The sequence below is a fragment of the Chelmon rostratus genome, chromosome 22 (genome assembly GCF_017976325.1).
Source record: "Chelmon rostratus isolate fCheRos1 chromosome 22, fCheRos1.pri, whole genome shotgun sequence".
NCBI lineage: Eukaryota > Metazoa > Chordata > Actinopteri > Chaetodontiformes > Chaetodontidae > Chelmon > Chelmon rostratus.
The window spans coordinates 19,554,340-19,579,975 of NC_055679.1; the positions used below are offsets into that span (position 1 = coordinate 19,554,340).

General features: G+C 42.7%; 1 protein-coding gene across 1 annotated transcript in view; it reads left to right on the forward strand.

Moving 5' to 3' along the window:
- The window catches only part of ptprb (protein tyrosine phosphatase receptor type b), a 31,286-nt gene extending 11,469 nt beyond the window's left edge, over positions 1-19,817 (forward strand). Inside the window, exons 11-40 of the mRNA XM_041963674.1 lie at positions 1,851-2,114; positions 2,296-2,354; positions 2,942-3,146; positions 3,240-3,337; positions 3,776-3,941; positions 4,024-4,154; positions 4,623-4,770; positions 4,860-5,129; positions 5,377-5,552; positions 5,643-5,793; positions 5,885-5,985; positions 6,229-6,394; positions 6,494-6,775; positions 7,959-8,237; positions 9,965-10,114; positions 10,327-10,466; positions 10,768-10,904; positions 11,028-11,134; positions 11,282-11,387; positions 12,554-12,634; positions 13,294-13,311; positions 13,394-13,475; positions 13,965-14,055; positions 15,635-15,711; positions 15,808-15,942; positions 16,370-16,492; positions 16,588-16,751; positions 16,941-17,076; positions 17,785-17,905; positions 18,431-19,817. Of these exons, the coding sequence (XP_041819608.1) occupies positions 1,851-2,114; positions 2,296-2,354; positions 2,942-3,146; positions 3,240-3,337; positions 3,776-3,941; positions 4,024-4,154; positions 4,623-4,770; positions 4,860-5,129; positions 5,377-5,552; positions 5,643-5,793; positions 5,885-5,985; positions 6,229-6,394; positions 6,494-6,775; positions 7,959-8,237; positions 9,965-10,114; positions 10,327-10,466; positions 10,768-10,904; positions 11,028-11,134; positions 11,282-11,387; positions 12,554-12,634; positions 13,294-13,311; positions 13,394-13,475; positions 13,965-14,055; positions 15,635-15,711; positions 15,808-15,942; positions 16,370-16,492; positions 16,588-16,751; positions 16,941-17,076; positions 17,785-17,905; positions 18,431-18,453 (4,187 nt within the window). The 3' untranslated portion in view covers positions 18,454-19,817. The remainder of the gene's footprint in view (positions 1-1,850; positions 2,115-2,295; positions 2,355-2,941; positions 3,147-3,239; positions 3,338-3,775; positions 3,942-4,023; positions 4,155-4,622; positions 4,771-4,859; positions 5,130-5,376; positions 5,553-5,642; positions 5,794-5,884; positions 5,986-6,228; positions 6,395-6,493; positions 6,776-7,958; positions 8,238-9,964; positions 10,115-10,326; positions 10,467-10,767; positions 10,905-11,027; positions 11,135-11,281; positions 11,388-12,553; positions 12,635-13,293; positions 13,312-13,393; positions 13,476-13,964; positions 14,056-15,634; positions 15,712-15,807; positions 15,943-16,369; positions 16,493-16,587; positions 16,752-16,940; positions 17,077-17,784; positions 17,906-18,430) is intronic.
- Positions 19,818-25,636: the final 5,819 nt, after the last annotated feature.

A 25,636-nucleotide genomic window follows, 5' to 3' on the forward strand; every position in this document is an offset into this window, starting at 1 on the left:
ACAGATCAGAGGTTACAGTAAAATAAAGCTCTCTGGAGCGAGTTTACTTCCTTAAATCAAGACTAATTAATTCATCATAAAGCTGATAATTTACAGTCTCACACAGTCTTATTGTGTGTTGGAGCCTTTTATTCTTTCTAGTTTTAACATTCAGGGCTTATATGGAGAAAAACTCTGAAAAACAAAGGGAAACTTTGCACAACAGCGAGAGCTCGGATCTCCGCAGATCCTTTGCTCTTTGTACCATAATGTTGCTGTTAATTAAAAAGATTAAAGTCAGCTTAGCTCCGTTTGTTCTGAGCAGAGCTGCGACTGGTGTTGTTGTTTCAGAGTTATGTAAGACTGTTTGTTGCTGCTCGCTCAGACTCTGATTAGGGAGAGACAAAATTCTCATTCAGGACTCGTTTCCTATCAAACTCGTTCAGCTGCTGTCAACAGGATAAACGCAGCGCCCCAAAAAACCAGCAGCACTCAAACACAACACAAGACAGCTGGCTTTACTGTGAAGTCACAGAGCGACTGGACGTGTTGTGTGGTTCTCTTACATGTAGTCTATGATCTATTTTAAGTGATCGCAGCTTCCTCTAAATATTAAAACTCAAGAAATAAAAGTCCTCAAACTGAGCAAAAACAGCTTTTAAATGTGCATTTTATTGTGAAAATCACTTTTTTTGTCATAAAAATATATTTTGTTGAGTTTCAAAAGTTCATTCTTTACCTTGAAAACAAGAAAATCTTCACAAGGTCTTTTCCCAGAGCTTTCAACCCTTTTCTGAGGACTTCACCAGTGAAGAGAAACGATAAAGTAACACTGAGGCTGAATATGTGCAAAACAAAAACTAAATGACGTCCTGCGTTAGAGAGAAAATCAGGTGTTTCGTGTGAAAGAATAAACAAACTGCAAATGTATAACTGCCTTAATATCCATCCAACCAGGCAGCACATTGTGTTAGTGACACATAAAATAAGTGATTAATTAAGTAAACTGAAGGAGCTCTGAAGAGCTGACGAGATGCAGCTCCTTAACGAATTAAGCCGTGATTTAGCAACTTCCTGTCAGAGATCTGTGTTTATCTCACCTGTGAAATTCATCTACAAATACTTTTTTCCACTTTTAGCATAATTATTATAAGAAATCATCAACTTTACAACAGGAGTCAGCGCGGTTCTGTGAACCTTTATGGATTTATAGCAAAACAGGAACACAGTAAGAGAGTGTGTGTGTGTGTGTGTGTGTGTGTCCCAGTAGGAGTGTATAATGTGATAACATCAGAGAGTTTTTAAAACAATAGCTGAAATGCCAAAAATGAGACACTCCCAGTGCTCTGCTCAAAGGCTTCCTGCTGCACGCACACACACACACACACACACACACACACACACACACACACACACACACACATCCTGCTCAGAGCACCCATTGTGTTCCCACATAATGTCCCAGTTATTTTCAGGACTGTGTGTGTGTGTGTGTGCTCCTTCACCTGCCAACCAATCAGCACTCAGGTAAACAAACCCAAACCCTGCTCCTATTGGTCAATAGATGGCGCTGTCCAGCAGGAAACTCTTCCTCTGTTCTTTGTATGTGTGAAATGTTCAGATGGAGACCAGTCTGATGTCTGTGTGTTCAGTACGAAGTCAGTGCTGGAGTCAGTTTGTCACGGTGGAGTCAGTTTAGAGGTCATATAATTAGATTCAGGTACAGGTACAGGTGTGCTCACAGCGCCCTCTGCTGCCTGAATGAGGGTCAAACTTCTGTACCTTTTTGGAAACATGATGTTTGAACTGTGACTTTTGTAGAGAAAGTTGAACAAAATAATTCCAGGCCTGCTGTTTGCTTTTACTTTCAGCCCCGGCGTTGGTCTCCGAGGTAACCGTTGCTAACGGCGGCAGGTCTGACGCTCTGCAGGTATCGTGGCGCCCGGCAGTGGGCGAGGTGGACCTCTACCTGGTCCGTCTTCTGGACGGAAGTCGGCCCGTGCACACGCTGGCCGTGTCCCGCTCCTCTCTCGAGTGCTCGTTCAGCTCGCTGGTCGCCGGGCGATTGTACTCGGTCGTCATAGTAACACGGAGTGGCAAGCTGGAGAACGCCACCACGATTCAAGCTCGAACACGTGAGCAGGGTTCATGATTGCGGTCATATTCTGTATTTATGTCAGTGTGCTTCTGAGTTTGCGCTCCACACATAGCTAAAGCTAAAAGCTACATAATGTATGTAGTTGTATGTTCTGTAGTGATGGTGTGAAACATACGTGTTGTGTTCTGATGTGTATTTTCTCGTGTTGGCCGTTGCAGAACCTGCGACTGTGCAAAACCCAACAGCTGTTCACTCCGCCAGAGACGACTTCCTCAAGGTTTGACCATTTCGAGCAACACATTTCTACTACACCTCTGTCTCAGGTTAAAGTCTCAGTGTGGCTGAGATGTGATCAGCTTCTCTTCTTCAGAGTAAAAGTTTTTTTAATGCATAACTTTATTTATTATAGAGGAAACTTTATCTCTAATATTTGTTATGTTGTTATACAGCGGTAGTATTGTTCAGTGTTAGTATCATACAGCGGAAGTATTGTTCAGTGGTAGTATTATACAGCGGTAGTATTGTACAGTGTTAGTATCATACAGTGGTAGTATTGTTCAGTGGTAGTATTATACAGTGGTAGTATTGTACAGTGTTAGTATCATACAGTGGTAGTATTGTTCAGTGGTAGTATTGTTCAGTGGTAGTATTATACAGCGGTAGTATTGTTCAGTAGTAGTATTACACAGCGGTAGTATTGTACAGTGTTAGTATCATACAGCTGGAGTATTGTTCAGTGGTAGTACAGTTCACTGGTAGTATTATACAGCAGTAGTATCATACAGCGGTAGTATTGTTCAGTGGTAGTATTATACAGCAGTAGTATTGTACAGTCACAGTATTTGTCCCGTGTTGTGTGTTCAGGTTTACTGGCGTCATGCAGCTGGAGATCTGGACCATTATGTGGTTCTGATCCAGTACAACCACAGCGTGCTGCAGAACAAGAGCGTCTCCGCCGGACGCAACGAGTGCGTCTTCTCGTCTCTGACGCCGGGGAGACTCTACACAGTCACCGTGGAAACCTGGAGCGGAGACTATGTCAGCAGCGTCTCCACCGACGGACGCACCTGTGAGTCAGAACCGAGGGCACAAACGTAACATCTTTGATGTGTTTGCCATCTGTGATGTCGGTCCTGAGTTCAGGTCTTGTGTTTTCCTTCAGTTCCAGCAGCAGTTGGGAACCTGTCGCTCGGCAACGCAGGAACAGGTGACCTGACTGTCACCTGGAGCCCCGCCCCTGGAGATGTGGACCACTACGAGGTGTGTGTTTGTGTTTTTTATAAATTAAATTAAACACCTCTGTAGCATCAAGACTCTGGTACCTTGATTTAGGACCAGGTTTTGGTCTCCAGGTCTTTGTGCTCATTGTAACACTGCGAGTAAAAATCATCAACTTTGAAAATACTTCAGTTTATATATTTTACTGACAGCAGACACCTGCCAGTCGAGCATCTTAAACACTTTTATCCAGCAGTTAAACTAAAACGGAACAGTGAACGACTCAGAGAGATTTAATGAGTCCGTTTAGATTTAATAAAAGAGTTTCACCTGATAAAATGGGACATTTTTTACAGATATTCTGTTTATCTGCATCGTGCTGCCTGTAGTCACTGTTAGCACAGCAGCACAGAGACAGACATGGTGTTCGCGCTCCCCAGAGGTGAAGCAAGCTGTCGTTTAATCCTCACTTGTCTGCAGGTCACTCTGCTCTTCAACGACACTCGGGTTTTCCCTCCGGTCGTGCTGGCCAGCGAGGAGCGACGTCACCGCCTGACCTCTCTGACGCCCGGACGGCTTTATAAGATCGTGGTGTCGACGTTCAGCGGGCTGTACCAGAGAGCGCAGTTCATCGAGGGTCGCACAGGTGAGACGATCCAGCAGCTTTCAGCGACTTTATCTCAAACCTCTCGAGTCCAGCTGTGCTGAACGTGGACTCTCCTCCGCAGTTCCCGGTGCAGTGGGGAACCTCCACCTGGCTCCGTGGCCGGGCCTGACGGACTCTGCCGGTGGGCTGTTGGTCTCCTGGACGCCTGGAGACGGGGACCTGGACATGTACATCGTCACCCTGTCCGCCACAGTGAGTCCAGCTGCATGAAGTACACATTCAGGATTTATTCAGAAAGCAAAGTGGAAAATTGAACATATCTGAAAACATAAATGTTGACTGAAGAGAACAAATAGTTGTGTGATAAAGTGAGTGCAGCTGAAAGCAGCGACACGCTGGACCTGATTAAACCAACAGGATCTGATCTGCTGTCGTTCTCTTAATCTGTCAGTTATTTATTGTCAGAAAAACAAAAACTGAGTATTTTAATATGAAAAATCCTTTTTTCTCTTTGTATAAAAAGTTCAAATATTTGTAATGTCTCACCTTGAACTCATTAGCAGAGTGATGTCACAAAGACTCGATCTAACAGTGAGGTCGTCCACGTTCTGTTACGACTGATGAGAAATGTCGTGGGCGGATGATGATGGATGGATGAATGATGGAGGACGAGATAATGGATGAAATTATAAATATTCTGTTGTCACTTCCTGTTTCTAGGATGGCGCCGTCATCGAGACGCGTCCTATCCCGAAACACGTCTCCTCCTTGGACTTCCTGGATCTGGTCCCAGGCCACGCCTACACCATGACCGTCCAGTCACTGAGCGGGAAGCTGACCAATAGCAACGCAGCCACCGGCAGGACGGGTGGGACGCTGGATGATAGATGTGATTCATGTAAATGTAGTGATAAATGCTAGTGAATATTGATCACCGTTGATTTTTGCGTTGACCAGCTCCGGCCAGAGTCACAGCCCTGCAGGCGGATAACGACCACACCACCCACAGTCTGACCGTCAGCTGGGAGCGGCCGGTGGGCGTGTACGACGGCTACAGTCTGCAGTTATTGGACGAGGCCGGCGTCGTTCTGGCCAATCGGTCGGTTTCTGTGAAGAGTCGAAGCGAGCGTCTGGAGGGTCTGACATCAGGGAAGTGGTACCGCGTGAGGGTGGTGACGCTCAGCGGCGGCGTCCCGTCACTGGAGGCCACGGCAGAGGGACAAACACGTGAGTCCCGACATCAGACTTCAGGACAAACATCTGGACTCTGTCTCAGCCGACGTTTGTCACTGTTCAATTTCTCAATTAATCAATTAGTTGTTTGTTCTATAAAGTGTCAGAAAATGATGAAGAACGTCACTCAGTCCAAGCCGACACCTCAGATATTCAGCTGAGGGTCCGAGACCTGGTCTGGACTCCATGTGTCTGCTCTGTATCACCAGCAGTGACCTGAAGTCCTCTGTTTGTGGCGCAGGTCCGGCCGCGGTCAGCAATCTCACCGTCACCGCGGCCAACACCTCCTCCCTCTCCTTCTCCTGGCGCCCATCGGACGGCAGCGTCGACATCTACGACCTGTCGCTCTACAGCGTCACCGAGGCGACAGCCAATCACAGACCGGAGGCTGCGGGGAGCAGGAAGGAGCATCACCTGGTGGGAGAGTAACACGTCACAACAAAATAACAGATGTACTTGACTTGCTTTTATATGAACTCATGGTTTGTTGTACTTCCTGTGCGGCAGGTGGCAGGCGAGCTGGTGGACCTGCAGAAAGTCGTTCCAGCTGCAGACAGCTGTGTGTTCGCCGGCCTGCGAGCAGGAAGTCTGTACAGACTGCAGGTGGTGAGCTGGAGCCGAGGCATGAACAGCGACTCCTCGGTTCTGGCCAGAACCGGTCAGTTGTTGAGCGTCGTGAAGCGCTGATGGTTACATCTTTTCTGCTGAGTGACCCATTTTCATCACCTTCTGTTTCCTCCTGTCTGCAGTCCCGTCTGCAGTCTGGTCTCTTCAGGTTCAGAGTTCGGGACGGACGGACAGACTGACGGTCAGCTGGCAGCACGGAGAGGGAAGCTGGAGCAGCTACCAGGTGAACACACTGTTCATTTCCTTTCATTAACAGGTGAAAGTCCGTCCACAGATTCATTCCAGAAGATTCTACATGTCTTTGTTTGTACTTGATACTGATGGAAGTACACTTACTTAAGTACTGCTCTGTTTATACTTTTACTCAACTACATTCAACAGCATTAGTTACTCGTGACAGTTTTTCTCGCCCTCTGTACATCACTCCCCGCAGTGACTCATGCTCTTGTTGTTTCTGTGGTTTAAGGTGGTCTTGTACGATGTCTCTGGAGCCACTCTGGGAGCCCAGACGCTCGGGGCTGAGCACACCAGTCACATGTTCTCTGGGCTGATCCCTGGTAGGCTGTACCGCGCTGAGGTCATCACACACAGCGGAGAACTGACCAATAACGTCTCGGCGTTTGGCCGCACAGGTAAGTACAGATCCAGAGTTGTTGTTGATGACACTTTTAGTCTTAATCAGTTCATCAAACAGTTCATCTTGTCATGTTTACTGTTTTTTTCCTCTCCAGCTCCAGAGCCGCCCACCCACCTGTCTGTCAAACAGGGACCGACCAATGACACGATAGAGCTGTCGTGGTCCGGTCCCGCCTCAGGGGACTACGACAGGTTCACCTTGCAGTGGACTCCTCCAGACCGCCTGTCAGTCACCCAGACTCACCTGACCAGCCGAGTCGTGGGCGGGATGTTTCCGGGGCGACAGTACAACTTCACCGTGGCAACCATCACTGGGGGTGGAGCCAGGGCCGGGCCAACAGTCACGAGCCAGCCGATCCAGAGGGGCGTCAGGACAAGTAGGTGAAAAAGGTCTTAAGGGTAGTTTTATAAATTTGGATTAAAAAAAATGTCTTTAACGCTTCAAGCAGAGTGATTCTGAGGAGCCGGACCCAGGCCAGTCCAGAGTCCAGAGTCCAGGTCCTCCACATCGAACTGAAAAGATCACAAATATCACTGCCAGCTTTCTAAACCTGATGTGATGCTGTTTCTCATTCTAACCACTAGATGGAGACACAATAGAGGCTGTGAATGTGAAAGAGAACAGACTGTCTGCCTTCAATCCATTTTTAATCACGTTCTGTTTGTCTGCGAGGCTTTGGCATCGAAACTGATCGCCAGAAGGAACTGAAAAATGTTTCCACACACACACACACTATAAATATGTATGTAGTGACCTAGTTTTCTTTCAGCTGAGGTCGGCCAAAGAGGTGATGCAGTATTTACCAGATATATACTGACACACACACACACACTAAAATAAACTTTCTGTCTCTTAAATGTACAAAAAACAGCTTGAATTTAACCCCATGAGGCTTCAGACAGACTCAGTTCACCTGAAAACTGACCAGAGAAAACATAACAAACGTGGAGGCGTCCATATTAACACCGACTGCTGAACAGATTCATCAATAAATCCATAAAATCTAATGACAAAGCATAATCTGGTGATGTTCTTTATTTTCTTATAGCCAACAAATCCATCGAAAAGATCCAACCCAGCACTGAATGCATTAAATGTATTGAAAATACTCGGTGCAGTAAAATTAGACAATTCAATAAAAGATGGATGTAGAAGTAGTTTTAAAACATTTGTTAATGTTTTATACAAACAGTTTGTCACATAAAGTCACAAGGAGACGATTTCTTTAAATAAATAGGAATTTATCCTGAGGTCTGGTTTTATCGTCCGTTATCTTCGAGCCAGAAGATGATTAATGTGTCTCCTTCACCTTCCTCTTCCTCTCCCTGCGCTCTCACACATTCATCATCCCTTTAAGAGACACTTTTATTGTCCCATCAGAACAAACAAGCAGGGATTTTACCTTTAACTGCACTCTCTCAACAACAGAAGCAGGTTTGATGTCAGCGGAGCACAAGGGAAAATATTTGAGACTGACTCCTCCTTTCTGCTCGTCTCCTTCTTCCTCTATTCTCCTTTCCTTAATTCCTTTCCTCCTCTCCTCTGCTCCACTCCCTCAGGTCCGTCTCCACTCAGGTCCATTCACTGCTTCCCTCTCTCGTCCTCCTCCCTGTCCTGCTCCTGGTCGCCGCCTCCCTCCGACTTTGACTCCTACGAGGTCGAGTGTCGTCGCCATGACGATGGAGAGCTGACTTCAGCGCTGCGGCTGGCGGGGGGCGTCACGGCGGTAACGCTGGACCACCTGGAGGCGTACAGGAAGTACTCGGTGACGGTCAGAGTGTCATCAGCCGGACAGACGAGTCCACCGGCAACACACACAACTGTCACCATGATAGACCGTGAGTTAACGCACGCACACACACACACACACACACACACACACACACACACACGCAGTCTGGTGTTTAAATTAAAGGTGTGTTTAAATAGGACTGCTCACCTGGGAGGCGGAACAGAGACACAGTTTATTCAGGAAGTTGGTGTGTTAAGTTCTTCTTACGTTGTTAGAAACCACCAGCGAGGAGACAGTATCAAAACGTAAATATAGACTAACACTAACTTTACGTTTTGACAGAAGCTGGGTCCAAAATCACTGCCTGCTTTTGTCTTCTACCTTCTAGTTTGAGTCCAAAAGTCTCAATCCTGACTGGTTCACATAGGTCATGTGATCTGACAGCACCGCAGGTATCAGACGGTCTTTGGTCCTCTGACTTAGCTTAGCTCAGCTAGCTCACTGCGCTACATTAGCGTGAGTTTAAAATGTAAAAAGTGATGCTCAGAGCGATGATGCAGATTTTTGTCATCAACTTTATTAACATGATTTGAAGTTTTCAAACAATCACGAAACCTGCAGATGCTCTGGAAGCTGATCGATGAATATTGATTAAAGCACAACTTTTCACCCAATGATCTAGCAGATAATGTTTTTTATTGATAATATATCAGAACAACAGATGCACTATTTCCAACCAGTGAGCTCAGAGCTGAGAGCAACAGACAGGAAGTAGGTATTAACTAGTTTATCTAACTGTAGTGACAAGTCGTCTCCACTGGGGTTACACAGAGGCCACGGAAAGAACAAACGACAGGAACTTTCTTCAGTGTGTTCACTATGGCAACAAGGAGACTGACACACACACACACACACACACACTGCGCATCTCTTCATCTTGATGTGTCACTTCTTCAGAAAGTCACTGTGACCCGCTGAAACTTTCCTCCTTCTTCTCTTTACAACCTTTTTCTTTCTTTGTTCCACTCAGTTCAGGTCCGTCTGTCCTTCCCTCTCCGACTCGCTGCCTGCGCTGCGTTATAAATCATCCTGACACAACTGGACTGGGAGACAGAAACAGAGCAAAAATAAACGGCGACGACTCCAGAAAATCCCCCAGAAAGTCCTTCATTACTGACAATTCAGCTAAAAACAGCCGAGAGAGAAAATGAAGACGAAGAATAAACACGGCTGTGAAAGTTTTCTTTTCTTTTTCTTTTACAGAAAAAACTGTAAAAACTTTCTCATTCCTGCAGTCATTTAAAACAAATAAAGCCACAATTATGTCTTAGTTCTAAAATAACACATAAAAATGTAATAATGAGATTAATAATTAGAAAGTCAGTCATATATAAAAATTTGACACATCTTGTAATTTTGAAATAAGTCAGAATTACTGCTTTCTCATAGTTTAATTCATCTACTTTCACTGAAATAAAGTCAAAATTCTGAGATTGAGGTCATTATTTATTTATTCAGAGTTACTAAATCACATTCAACTATTTTAAATAATAAAGTCAAAGTTATGGTGTCACAGGTCAGACTTTTGGCATCACTAAGTAAAAATTATGAGATAGTGATTAAAAACCATGTATTTGTATTTTCAGATATTTTTTACTTTTCTTGGCAGCAGTGGGCTTCCATACTTTGTCACTAAATATCAAACACAGAGAACATCACATGACGCAAAGTCAGGAGCCAATGACAACTCGACAGTTGCACAGAGATAAAGTGAACTTTTCTTTTTTAATTCATCTGATTGACAGTTTGATTAATGAATCCGTTTCCTTTCAGGCCCTCCGGTCCCGCCCCCCAGCGTACGCGTCAGTGAGAGGTCGTCCAAGGTCACGCCGTCCTCCATCTTGTTCCGCTTCAACTGCTCCTGGTTCAGCGACGCCAACGGCGCCGTCAGATACTTCACCGTGATCGTGGCCGAGTCTGACGGTACAAACACATTCTCATGTTTTACATGAATCCACTGACCGATGGCAGATTTACAGGAGTCACGTGTTTATAGAGATCATTTGTGACGTTCACGGGCAGAGAAAACGCCGCCGGCCAGGATACCTGTAGCACCTGAGACGGAGGGAAACGTGAACGTCTCAGCTGTCGCTCGTCTGTTAACTGTTTCCAACCGTTCATGTTGCCTCTGACAGCCAATGAGATGCTGCAGCCGGAGCAGCGCCACCCTCTGCCCTCCTACCGCGACTACATCAACAACTCCTCCGTCAGAGCGTATCAGACCGCCTACTTCGCCAGCCGCTGCCCACAGGACGCCGACACCTCGGCCGGACAGGTAACAACGACAGATCCAACAGGATTAGTGGAAGCAGGGAGGGACAAACTACAAACATAACAAAAATGATTTTTTCTTCATCTTTAGCATATTGTCTTCATGATTTTTTTTAAAAATAAGCATTTGTGTCCGTTTACACACACACGTATCAGGTTACAGATCAACACATTTGTGAGCAGAAATCTCTTAAAGACACGATGAAAATAAAAAAAAGTCGAAATGTTTCCTGATGTACAGAAAAATGTAAGTAAATAAAAATGGCTGTTAGTGACGAGTATCCAAAAAATCAATAATTGATCAGGTGGTGGAGGTGAACCTGGGGGCGGGAGGAGATCGGCTGGGAGGGGCATGTGATCGTTACCATGACGACGACCTCTACCTGAGCGATAGCTACGGCGGCTTCTGTGACGGGCCACTGAAAGCCAAAACCTCGTACAGGTATGACACACACACACAAACACACACACACACACACACACACACACACACTCTACAAGCGCAGAGATAAAGTCTGACTGTTTGTGTTTTTGTGTGTGTGTGTGTGTGTGTGTGTGTGTTCAGGCTGAGTGTGCGAGCTTTCACCAGACTGTTTGATGAAAACCACAGAGAGTTTCCTGAGCCGCTCTTCACCGACACTTACCTGTCCTCACCGCACAGGACGCACGCAGGTGAGTCTCTCTCTCTCTCACACACACACACACACACACAAAACTACATAGACTTACATTCATTTCCTGGAGATTTATACTAAACTTTACCAAATGCATGTATGTGAATGTCCTTCCTGTGTGTGTGTGTGTGTTATTGTGTGTCAGAGCCTCTAGGGGGCGTAGTGGAGGGTTTGAGTGCTGGGATGTTCCTGATCGGTATGATGGTGGCCATCGTCTCTCTGCTGGTCTACAGGCAGAGGCTACGTAAAGTGTGAGTGCACAAAAACACACTTATACTGATTACATTCAGACGTGTTGTAGCTCCTCGTCTCACCTCATCCTAAACTGACTTTAAAGCCACGTCTAGTAAGAACAGTTTGACATTTTGGGAAGTTTGTTTGAGCTGTAACAACAGGAGACGCTGCACAGAAGAACTGAGTGGGAGGGGGGGACTGTTTAAGAATTATTTGCTTCATGTGACTCTACAACCTCTGAAACCACAAGCTGTCATTTGTCTACTTCTGTTCTGAGACACAACATGTTAATCAGTGAGTTTTAGGTGTTTCTAGGTGTCAGGCTAGCTGTTTCCCCCTGTTGCCAGTCTTTATGCTAAGCTAGGCTAACAGTTCTGACTGAAATCGATCTGAACGCCAATTAACAACCATTGAATACCAATTAAAGCCATTAAATACTGAACGAGGCCTTTTTTAGAGTGAAGAGCGAGCTGCTCGTCGTTAAATTCAATGAAAGTGAGGCTGTAACCGTTAAAGCAGGAGGAAAATTAACTGAGACATGAAGCACAAAGTTTAATATTAGATGGAATAATGTGCAAATTTCAAACCTCATGATTTTAGTCGTTGTTAAAAGACAGATTAATAACTCTGAATTAATAAATTCCTTTAATGAGATTTTTCTTTTTTTTTCTCAAAACTGCATCATATAAATTTAATTTAATTAACCATAGTACTTTATTATTTATCTTTCTGCGGCACACTCGAGCCTCCGTAGCTTTAGATCACACCACTGTTCTCAGGAGTCATCAGTTCCCTCAACTGATTGTTTCTTCACATTTAGCAGCGAACAGATTCAAAGGGACGAACGTTTATTCTGAGGAAATCTTCAGAGAACGACTCTGGAAAATGTTTTTCACACATTTATACACAAATGATTTAGATTTAAATATGCTATAGAGACTTTTAAATAAGGTTGATGTTTAAGAAGATATAGACTAAAGAAATAAAATAATTATGGAAATAAAAAAAGTAATTACAAATATTTTTACAAATGCACTGAAACTGTCTCAAGCTGCTACAACAAACATCAACAACTGTGACGTCTGCAGGTGCTTTCTGCACTTTGTTTGTTCTGCACTTTGTTTGTTCTGCACTTTGTTTGGTGCAGATATTTTCTCATGTGTAACTGTGTGTGTGTGTGCAGGGCTGTGCAGGAGAACCCCGTGGTGAGGGTGAGCATGTGGAAAGAGGTTCCAGCTTCAGGTTTATATATGGGTGTCAGGAGGTAAGTGTGTGTGTGTAATTATTTGTCTTCAGTGTGTGTGAGAGATTAGTTTCCAATACCTCCTACGTCCAATATGTGAGTGTGTGAAGCATCAGTTTCCAATAAAGTGCTCGCTCTCTCAGATTACCTCAACACATCAGTCACCCACCACAGTCCACAGCATCTGTTAATTACTTTGAGAGTGTGTGTGTGTGTGTGTGTGCAGGTATTTGTTTATGCAGCTCAGCTCATTAAGCATCAGTCTGACAGAGTGGAATCAAAGCTTCTCTGCTTCAGAAGTGGCTGTAACAGCTTCGTTCTTCCACAGAATCTGCTCCTCCACGTGTGAAAATAATTATTCCAAAAGCAAATATTAGAAAATGAGTTGGTAAATAATTGGAGTTGAAATGCTGTAATGGTCATTCCAGTTTGTTCATACTGGGCAGTGCGTCGCCGACCCTGAATTTGGTGACGCAAATGTGAACTCTTGTAAAAACTACAAAAAAGGTGATTTTACGCTATTGTGTTGAACTAAAAGGTGTGAATGAATCAGGACGTTTGTGGAGCAGTAACATGGTGTTGCTGAAGGCTCACAGGATGCAGGTTCTTTTGATTGAAACTTTATTTAAAACCGTGTTTAATGTACTTATTAATCTGAACCGTCTTTCTTCCTGTTGCAGCAACCGTCGGGTCACCAGGTGAGATCTGTTCATCTGACGATGTTCTGAACTCAACAAATTCTCCACTTTCATGTTGACTAACATCTGTCTGTCCGTCTAGTCCGATCAAAGCCTGCCACTTTGAGTCCCATCTGACCAAACTGCAGGCCGACTCCAACTACCTGCTGTCTGAGGAGTTTGAGGTAAAAGAGCAAGTTTAATATTCAGAATACGAGTTAAAGCGAGTACTGCGCTGATACACGTCAGGGTGTAGTCATTACTTTGATTACTGCACAGATTTAGACTCTTAAGTGACATCACAGAGTTTCATCCTGTACCACTACATGCCACTAGTGCAGGGAGAAGTATTCTGATCTTTTACTGCAGTAAAAGTACTAATACCACACGATTAATGTTCCTGCTGCATTTTACTGCTGTAGATGTTTCAGGTTGAGCTCATTGAACTACTTTATATCCTGTTGGCTGGTTTAATCTACAGCGATGCATCATATTCTATAAGATCATCATGTTTGTCCTGTGATAACCTCGTATCTATAATTTATTTTATTGTTTTTTGCCTGAAACATCTGGCCGGCCAAATCAAATGTTAATGTGGCCCATCTTTGGCCCCTGGGCCCCATGTTGGGCAGCCCAGCTTTAGACTGTGGGTGAACCAAGTTGTTTTGATACAGGATCTGAAGGATGTGGGTCGCAACCAGACGATGGACGTCGCCCGACTGCCAGAGAACCGAGGAAAGAACCGCTACAACAACATCCTGCCATGTTCGTACCGCTGTGTGTGTGTGTGTGTGTGTGTGTGTGGTAAACTAAACAGGCTTTAATTTTCTCTTATTTAGATTGTATTTCTATAGGGAGTGGCATAAATGGGGCCTAGAAATACATTTAGAATGTAGAAGTTATAATGAAAGCCTCCCGCCATCGAGTGGGAAGAAACTTACCAAAGTGAAAACCATTCTAACGATTACATCATTAAGAGCTTTAATTAACGAGACAGCACATGTTCCCATGGCGACAGTGATGTACCAGTCTGGGGGACGAGGTAATAAAAACAATAATAAGTGCACATGCAGATGATTTGTGCTGCAGCAGAAACTGTTTCTAATGTAAAGAACATTCACACTTTCTGCTCCTCATAATGATCATTTTCCTTTTTTTAAAACATCTGTAACTAAATTTAATCTGCCAATTATTTTCTTGATTAATTGATTAATCATTTAGTACAGAAAAAACTGAAAAATGTCCTTTATAATTTCCCAGGACCAAGGAAGACAAGATATTCAGGTTACTTTGTGTTCTGGTTGAAGTGACTGAAACGATTGATCGATTATCAGAATAGCTGCTTTTTAGTTTTCTGTCCGTCAGCTGATCTTTAAGCTCTAGATTCACTATGATTAACACGATCAGACACTCTGCAGAGGTAAAGCATCCAGATGAGGTTTGTGGTACCTGACAGTGATAGCAGTAAACTGCGATTTCAAACACAAATCAATCATCAGTCATCTGTAACTTTCTCACCTATAAAATGTGCGCATTGCATTATGGGATTGTTGGTGAGCATGAAGTAGTGCACGTGTTGGACTCCTTCCATCATGTCAGTGTTTGAGAAGAGTGAACACACCAACAGAGGACAGTACATAAACTCTACAGTAAACAGGAAGTTATTATTGTTTGACAAATGAAAGACATGAATCTATTTCTCATTAGTTTGCAAAAGTGGTTTAATATTTCAGGATTGTTACGGAAAATAATGAATGAAGTTATTTACGTAAACTAATAGTGTGACTTTTAAAATGAAATGAAGCAGCCTGCCGTTGGTGTGTGTGTGTGTGTGTGTGTTATATTTAGGGTTGTGTATATCAGTATCAGTTTAAACGAGGTAATTAAGGGTCAGTCATGTGTAACTGCAGCTAATTTTTGATACGAACAGAAAAATGTGATCTCTGACTCGAGGTGATACGTTTACAACAGCAGCTCTATAATTACACACACACTCAGTCATAGTAAAATGAATCATGTTGATGTGTGTGAGTCACAGCTGAACCTCTTCACATTTAACATTTTAATAAGTATTTTTACATTCAATAATAAAAGCCTGTGAAAGCTGTTAAATGTGATGAAAGCCTGGTGTCACTGTTTCTGCTGCAGCAACGTTTGGTTTAATTTAGCTTTAATTTATCAGAAAGCAGCTGGAGGATCTGCTGCTTTATGGTTTAGACTGTTGGTTCAATGAAAATCTGAACACGTTTGACACTTTATTCCCTTTCTGTCAGCGTTTTCTGCTTTGTGGGAATCATGAAGTTCTAGAAAAGACACTGGACTGACATTCATTCCTGCTTTCTAGATGATTCCACCAGAGTGAAGCTGTCGTACCTGGAGGACGACCCCTGCTCCGACTACATCAACGCCAGCTACATACCTGTACGTACACACATTCACACGAATTGAACACACACACACACACACTCACACACACTGACACCCCTCCCCTCTGTGTGTGTGTGTGTGTGTGTGCAGGGTAATAACTACCGCAGGGAGTACATTGCCACCCAGGGCCCGCTGCCCGGCACTAAAGACGATTTCTGGCGGATGGTGTGGGAACACGGCGTCTACAATGTCGTCATGGTGACACAGTGTGTGGAGAAGGGACGGGTGAGTCACTGACAGTTTAATTTTGGGTCTCGTTTCGTTATTTTGGTCCATCCAACACTTAAGTCAAGAGTGAAATCTCTGCACATCTACAGGGCTGATTTCTCATGTGTTCATGGTGCCCTGAGGATGAACCTCCACTGTTTATTATATGTGAACTATGAAAATGCCAAAATCTAATGACTTGAAATTGATTTAAGGATGAGAAGGTAACAAAGCAAAAAAAATCATAAGATTAACTTTAAAAGCAGGAAATCTTCACAACAGAGCAGCTAAAACTCAACAGCATTTATTCCTGCTGCTTGAAACAGTTCACTGATCAGAATAGTTGCTGGTTATTTCTCTGTCAATGAACGAATTGATTATTTTCAGCTCTATAAAAAACCATTAAAGTAAGTGTGGCTGCCACTCTGTTGTGTTTGTGTTTCAGGTGAAGTGTGATCAGTACTGGCCTGCAGACAGAGAGCCTCTGTACTACGGGGACCTGGTCATTCAGATGCTGTCAGAGTCCGTCCTGCCTGAGTGGACCATCAGAGAGTTCAAGATCACCTCGGTACCTGATCTTACCTCTTACTGTACCTCCTGCTCGTTACTCTGTGCTGAGTTTTTATTGATATATAATAATACCTGATCAATAAATCCTGACAGGAGAGCAGCTCCAGTTACCCTCGGGTGCTGCGTCACTTCCACTACACTGTGTGGCCCGATCACGGAGTCCCAGAGAGCACCCAGTCCCTGATACAGTTTGTGAGGACGGTCCGGGACTACGTGGACCGATCGCCCAGCACCGGAGCCACCGTCGTACACTGCAGGTAGGACCGTGTGTGACCTCTGCTGAGCTTAAAGTGTCCAACAAAAGTTGAAGCTCTTCACGATGAGCTGAAATAATCAGTCGAGTGATTGTTTTCTATAATTTTAGCAAAACTGTTCTCTCAGCCTCTCTAATGTGAGGATGTGCTGCTTTACAGTTGACTCTGTGTGTGTGTGTGTGTGTGTGTTAGTGCTGGCGTCGGCCGAACAGGGACGTTCATCGCCTTGGATCGGGTTCTGCAACAGCTGGACTCTAAAGGAACCATCGACCTGTACGGCTGTGTGTTCGACCTCCGCCTGCACCGCCAACACATGGTCCAGACTGAGGTACGCCCCCATACTGCACAACATAAGACCCCGCCTTCTGTCATGCTGACCTCTGACCTTCTAATTACATGTTTGGATTTAGCACTTAAAGGTGCAGTAAGACGAGAAATTCCCAACAGAATCATGATACACAAAAACTTATCAAGCTAACACGTTAGCAAAAATCTGGGAGACACAGAGCAGCAGTGTTTTCTGTCCACATGATGAATGCAGTGACTATTAGACAAAACCAGACCTATAACACCAGTCAATACTGGGCTAGACCAGGACTGAAAGAGGCCTAAACCTTTTGGAACCAATCAGGGCTGTGACACCATGAAGTATTTAACCAAGCCAAGGCTAGAACACCTGCGAATACTGGACCAAACCAGAGCTGTGACAGTAGAAAATATGCTCAGAATCAATCCTAAAACACCAGCAATTATGATTTTTGGACCAAACTACTGCTGAAAACTCCAGACTGTGTTCTACTAAGTCAGAGCTAAAACAACACTTCACATTAGTTCAAACCAGGACTAAACTAACAGTGAAAACTGCACCAAGCAAAGCTAGAAGTCTGTAAATATTGGACCAAACAGGCCGGGAGTTGAATGTGAAATGACATGCTGTAATGCAGAAACAGTGATCCACATCAAGGTGTTCCTTACACCTTTAAACTGATTCCTGTGTGTGTGTGTGTGTGTGTGTGTGTGTGTGTGTGTGTTGCAGTGTCAGTATGCCTTCCTGCACCAGTGTGTGCGGGATGTCCTGAGAGCCAGAAAGCATCGCAGTGAACAGGAGAACTCTCTCTACCCCATCTACGAAAATTTCAACCCGGAGTACTGCCGCGGTGAGCTGCTAACCTCGCCGTCAGAACGCAGAGCGGAGCAGCTGCTGCCACATGAAGTGCTGCTCCAGCTGTGGCGTTCACATTTCTGTTCGTGTAGATCTCACAAACATGTTCCTCACTGAGCTTCTGGCATGTTGCTGAGTGTATTTCTGAACTCTGGACAGAGCCACATGCTGTTTCCCCCTGCTTCCAGTCCTTATGCTAAGCTAGGCTAACAAAGACAGGAGACTCACATCCATCATCTCATCTGACTCTCACAAAGATGCAGATATTTCCAAATATGTTGACATCATTCACTTCTGGGTTTAAGCTGCGTTATAAAAGTTAGTCACATGGTTTTCAACAACTTTACAGAATATGAAATTAAAATAAACGGTCAAACTGCAAACATGTATTATTATTTCTAACAGTAGAAACCAAACACTGTGCTGTTCTGTTGCTGCAGATCTTCGACTTCTATAAAACAACCGTCATTTAACTAAGACACAACAAGTGATGAGTAAGACTTTCTTTGTTCCTCCTCAGATTTCATCTACACCGGACGCTAAACGGATGACGGCATCCATCTGATCGAGAGAGAAGAAACTCTGTTCCGTCAGTTCACTCTGACATTATTCAAACTATCTGAGTTAACAGAACGTTTGTTACACATCAGAGAAAAACAAGAAAAACCAGCACGTATAAAGCTGGTCAATCAGTTAAATAGATTTTTCTCTAACTCGGTTCCTGACTGTGTGATCAGTTTAATGGCAACAAAACTGCAGAAAACAAGCTTTAAACGTTTTAATTAAAATAAACTTTTCTAGTTTGACCTCCTTTAATTAGAGTCTTGGTTCATCAATACTTTGAAAAGTGTCTCAACAACATCTGGAGACGTATTAGAGTCCCTGAATGAACGTGATTAATGATTTTGTGATGTGTTGAAGGGAAACACGGGTTGCTCTCAGGTCGGTGGTGGTTAGTAAAGACTTGTTAGCTAACAGCGATAGCGTGCTAGCTAGCCTCCATATAACCGACTGATCACAGGGAAGGAAAGAGCCATTTATTTTTTTCTATTATAACTATGTTCTCACTCACTGCTCAATATAAGCTGTTTATTTAAAAACTTACACATATTGCTGTATGTAAATATTGATGTAATACTCTTTTTTATATGATATTGAATATATACTGTATGTCAACTATTTCAATCCTGTGTAATACTGAGATAGTTCCAGTGTCTCCTTTATGAAATCAAACACTTCAAATGAACGAGCTGGATTCAGACTTTAATTCACGACGGCTTTAAATCGTTTATTTCTAATAAAAGAAACACGTTAAAACATTTACAGGCTCGTTCATTAAGTCGTTACGAACTGTCTAAAGTTAAAATGAAAAGTCTGAATATGAAGCAGGAAATTTGAGACTTTTTAAGATCCTAAAATTGTGTCAACAAAAATCTGATTTTTTTTTTTTAAGTTTGGAAAAGTTCACATTTGCATTTTCAACATGATTAAATATTAACTAGAATAACTATTCTGGTTATTTGGTAAAGCGTCTTTCTGTTTGACTGCTGGAGGATTTTCAGGGTTTTTAAATGATTTCTGATGTATGGATTTATTACTGAGGACATAATGATCAATGTTTTTAATCTCTGAAAGGAATTCAGGGCTGGGAAATTATTCTTTATTATTATGATGTGATCTTACTGTAGCTAAAAACTAACAACGTTAGTGATTAAAGGTTTTGATTCCACATTTGTTCCTGTTGTAAAACATAAAACCAGTTTATTATTAGATTTGTCATCTTGTGATATAACAGAATGATATCTGAATGATATGACACCACCCAGCCCTCAGAGACTGTAAAGCACTTTTTATAACACGCTGTCAGAGCACTGTAAACCAGATTATTAAAAGCTCATTAAAACAGCTGCCAAACTGTTTGTGTGTGTTTGTCTGGAACATTAATCAATCGTTGATCATCAGTTGCACAGTGAACATGTGAAGCAGTCTTACTGCACTTTAGTCTTAGAAATTACTTAATTTTAATTCCCTTTTAGATTGATTTTTGTCCTAATTTTTATTTTATATTTATACATTTAACATGACCTTTTATAAAAATAGCTGCTTAATTTTTTTCACAGGCAGCTGATGAACCCTGCAGTTATTGAATATTTCCCAAACAGGACAGATAAAGATGAAACTGATATTGATCTTTTCATCTGACTGCCAGTAAAACGCAAACAAGCATTTCCTGAACAACACTTTTATCCTCTTCTACGCTGCACGTGTGCAGCCGATTCTCAAACTTCTGATTTCCATATTGATCTAGGGCACGCTGAGGCCGGAGCAGAACTGGGTAACCCAGATACGGCAGCTATCAGGGGCTCAACAGAGACGCGATGAGTCCCTGTCAGAGAGGCCGAGCTGAGCCCGACTCCCTCAGGAGCAAACCTCCTGCTCCTCCTCCCTCCTCCCTGTCCTGGCAGAGATTTATACTGAGGCAAAGTTAGAAAACATCCGGCTCCCCATGAGCTTCAAGTCCGTCCTGACAATCAACTGAAAGGCAGACAAACACGTCCAGCCAGAGGGGACGTCCTCAGAAACAACAAGCTGCTCACAGAAGACACTTCAGGCTTCAGTGGGATTCGTATATTTACGTAGTAAAGTTTCAGATTTGTTCCTCTCGGGGGAAAAGTTTGGGCTCCACCGCCCGACACAGCTCCTTTAATTTCCTCTGACCTGAAGCTGAACTTGTCGTAATGACTCGTGATATTTTAACAGGAGACTCGTTTTCATTCCCGTCAGCACCTCCGTGGACTGAATTATTACCCCGAGATACTGGACGAGTCCTGTCTGCCCGTTTGAGTCTTAATGGGGGTGCAGAATATCTCACAGCTGACCTTTCAACACCTCCAGGACCAGACAGGCTGGCATTTTACTCTTCTTACTTTTTACACTTACAGTGCAGCAGATATGAAAAAGACCATTAAGACCAAAAGACACAAGAGGGACGAGACAAGAGAAAATCATTTCAGCTTTCTCAATCTGTTCTTCTCGTCTTTAAAAGATCTGAGATTTAATGCACAAACAAAACTGAAAATAGACCAAAACCAGATTCTCTGGTTCACGTGACGCTAAGACAAACATCCACTGTGGCTCCAAAGTGCAGTCATTCAGATGTATTGCTAATCAATGAGAAACTCTCTGTCATGCTGCAGTGTGTCAGGTCTGAACCGTGGTACTGATCAGAAACAGATCTACTGACACCAGCAGCTCAGGAGCTGAACCAAATGCTGGCAGCATGCTAACAATGCTAACATGCTCATGTTTAGCAGGTATAATGTTGGCCATGTCCACCATCTTGATTTAGCATGTTAGCATGCTAACAATGGCTAATTAGCAGCAAATAGAAAGTCCAGCTGAGACTGACAGGAACGTCTTTAGTTCTGCAGGTATTGGACGCATGAACACGTTGACCTGATGATGGCGCTAGAGTGACTACAGTTCATCCAGAGGGGAACATGAACATCTGAACCACGCTTCATTACAATCCACTCAGCAGTTGTAGAGATATTTCAGCTGCATCATCACATCATCTTCATCTGCACCTCACTTAATCGTTAGCCGCAAAAGAAAACGCCCGCCAAAGGTATCTGAATTACTCGTTTAGTCTGACCAACAGCCCAAAACACAAACTGCAAGTATTCAGTTTACTGCTCGCAACCGAGAGAAGCCTTCATTATTGATTAATCTGCTGATTAATTGCTTCGTCCATCAAAACGATGCAGAACCTCGTTCCTCACAGCCTGAGGAGGCAAACGTCTTGTTTAATCTGACCAACAGTCCAAAACCCAACATATTTATTTCAATCAAATATTCAATTCATCATAAAATGGATTTTTAAAACTCAGCTGTATATAAAACACAACTAACCCTCAAATTAAAGGCCAGCATCGACTAATGTTTAGCTTTTTTTACATTGAGGAATGTCTTAACAATTGATTACCAAAATGGGCGTGGCCACATGCCTGATGGTATACCATCAGTGATCAGTGATATGACGGCATCTACCAACGGCAGCACCGCGTCCCTCAGTGTCTCTGCTGCATATTCAGGGCAGGAGACGCAGCCAATCAGGGCTTGTTTCCAGAGTCTTCTATGAGCGCCTGCTGTCAGCCAGATGGACCAACATTAAAATAGTTCCATCAACTACTTTCTTACTGTTTCGACTCACTTTTCAGACGAGCAGCTCGGCCCGCAGCCCCTCCTGACGTCATGTGCCTGCTGAAGAGCGTCATGTGACAATGATCTTTAACGCCAGACTTCTCATACATGCATTTATTTGTGGTGGCCTGCCTCAATATGAACACTGCCTGTCACATACTGATTTACTGATTGATCATGATTTTCAGTGATACTCTCACAAACATATTATTCTAATTTCTATTCTTATTTTTTAAGCCGTCTGAGAAAACGACACCATCCACAATCACTGAACCATCCATCCCTTCCATCTGCTGACACTCACACACTGTGCAGGTGTTCTCTGGTATCATGTCCATCCTGTACATGCACTGACGGCCACCTCTCCTGTTTAATGAAGACCTACTTCTGCCGTAGTTTTGTAAAAGCTTGTAAATGCACCTGGATGGTGCCGACGTCAATCAGCAAACTCAAAGTGAGCACATTTAAGGAGAAGGAGTCGTCAGTCAAAGTCAAAGTCAGTAAAGTGAGTTCCCCTCTCAAGCTGCTTCGTTGAAATTTTAGGGGCCCGAAAGGCTAAAACTCTGCAATATTTTAGTATTATTATTCCAGAAAAAGACAGTTTGAGGTCATTTCAGGTCTTTCTTCTACTTTGATGTTAGTGCTGAAGAGAGGAGCTGATGAACTGCCTCAGTCAGGTTCCTGTTCTGCTGATGGTGGCGTTGGCGATATTTATGGGATGAGATGAGGCTGCTGAGAGGAAGTGTTGTCTGTACAGCTGAGGTGTTAAATGGCCACAGAAGGCCAAGAGTTTGCAGGTTTTTAATTCTGCGGAGCAGTAAAACAGACGCTCTCACTGATGACTCCGCTAAATGCTCGTTACGACGAAGAGGAGGGGCTAATTAAAACAGCTTTCAGCAGAGACGTACAGAAGGAAGTCAGAGGGGTCATCAGAAAACTACAGTCTGAGGTGTACAGGTGTTCTCACAGAGCCAACGCGGGAGATTTACATACTGCTGGAAGTCAGAGTACAACACCTATGAAATATATCACCTCAAACAAAGTTATTGTCCAGAAACATGTAGGTTTACATGCAAAATCAAATAAAACAGCAACTACTCTGCAGAAATAAAGTTTGTTTAAAAGTATATAAAAGCAATAATAAAAGTCATTAACGTTAGCTGCACCTTTACCAGCTGCAACATTAGTGATATTTAAACATTAATTAATCAATAGTTATAATCCAGTGATAGAATAGGTTTATTATTCTGGATGTGTGATTCTGCTTAATGAGTACTTTTACTTCTCATACTTTAAGTTTGCTTTGTGTGGTATTTTAACTTTTACTATAGAAAAAGAAAGTACTTTTTAAACTCTATATCACAATTTATTAGTTGATTTATATTTTTTTCATCTATTTAAATCTGCAAAGTAATCAGTAACTCAATGTAGTGGAGTAATAAGCAAAATGTTTTACTGTAAAATACAGTGGAGTGGAAGTATAAAGTGATACAAAATGGAAATAAATATAAGTAGCTTCAAATTGTACTTGAGTAAATGTAAGTTTTGCCACTGCTCACAGTGACTCAGCATTATTTCGCCTGACAGATTAAAACCCATCCGGGCATTTTAACACGTGATTTTTCACGTTTTGGCGCGCTGAGTTACAACAACTTCCTGTTTCATGGCGAAACGTTTAAGGGAAAACTCGACCTTTTCACAGCTTGTCGTCTCAAAATGTTGACTTTGCATTGAATCTGAAGTCTATGTGATCAGTTATCAGGAGGAGTTCGTTCATGTAAACGTCTTTAAACGGCAAAAACTGCGCTAAACTTGCGGTTTGTTCAAAATGGCTGACTGACTTCCTGTCGAGTTTCAGGTTACCTTCATGTGTCCGTCAGTTATGAACATAAGGCCGCTCGTTGACATTTTATCGAGTCATTTTAGCACAACTTTTATGCACAAGACCCATAAAAATTACAATGTCTAATCACTTCTGTTGTGTGAGCAAAGTTTCGTGAGTTTTCAAGCACATTCAGTCCCTCAAAAACGTGTTTCACATTCAATTAATTAATTCTCGCATTAATTTACAACAGCGTCCTGGCAGCTAATGACACAGTTCATGCTACAGACAGACAGAAAGTGGCTTTACTCACCATTCCGCTTTTCTTCTTATCCTTGTCGGATAATTTCCCACAGCGCTCGTTGTTGTAGCATTAAACTAGGTAGCTAACATCCGACAAAATCAAGCAGCTGTTAGCATTAGCATTGCTGGATAACTAGCAAAGCTGTTAGCTGAAACTTAGCTTTTTCTTTTCATTGACTGACGGCTTTCCGACAGTTGTCTGGTGTAAAGTGGATATTTCACGGCCTCACAGTGAACCGACAGCGAACACTCGGGACTGACCGGTGACATGTTCTCATCAGACGGTGGAAACTTCACCTGGTGTCCCCCTCTGCAGTTCCACTGCTTTACTTTACGGCTGCAATACTCCGTTTCACCACACAGTGCTAACCAGGGGGCGCTGTTTTACCACTTAGATGTAACTCAGTGAGAGGCGGTGATCCGATGCACCAATAACACAAAATACAACAATACAATATTATGGGACAAATAGTTGTTTTGTTACAAACAAAGACTAAAATGGAGCCTATTTGTGTAATCCCTGAAATAAAAAAGAAACACTAATAATAGTGAAAAATTGTAAACTGCTTGTCCATTTCTAAATGTTGTAGTACAATACATGTATTTATTTGATGTTTGTATTAATATGTTAATCATCTCTGATTGTTGTAAACTTTTCATGTACTTTTTGTACTGTTGCTTGTGCAGTCGTGATGTTCCTTTTTGTCAAATCACAACATCATCATTTCCTCTTTGTAAATGACACATTTACAATGATGAAAGTAAAAATAAACACGTATTTAAATGAATGTGAAGTGGATTCATTTGTGTTCAGACCTTTAAAAAAATGAAGTCACAGTGAGGCTGGATGTTGAAAAAGAAGAAAAAGCAGTGAGACTCATGTTGAAGACAAAATGTGTTTTTATTTAAAGATCTCTATCAGGCACTATAGTTATCATCGTTATCAATAAACGGGCGAAGCGGCTACCTGGGTCACATGGTACACAGCTGAGGTGATGAAGGACGACAAAATACCTGCACACAACACAGTGCAGAGTACAAAGAAAAGAGAAGGAGCCTCCTGCTCAATCATTCTAACAACCACAATAATAATAATAATAATAATAATAATAATAATTGTAATGACATTTATACATTTAATGAAAGACATTTTCCTCCATGTGAGCCATCAGATACTGAATTTTACAGACTGGATTAACTCTAAAATCAACCAGAAAATCAATTAAAATCTCAATAAATACTAAAATCACATCTGTGAGAATATAATTAAACATTTTCTATTTTTGTGGTGAAGAAGCGAAATACAGCGTTCCGTCGCTACTGCAGTTCACAGCTTAGCTTATGGCTTCAGATAGAAAATCTAACATTATTAATGTCGGACAGAAAGACAACAACAGC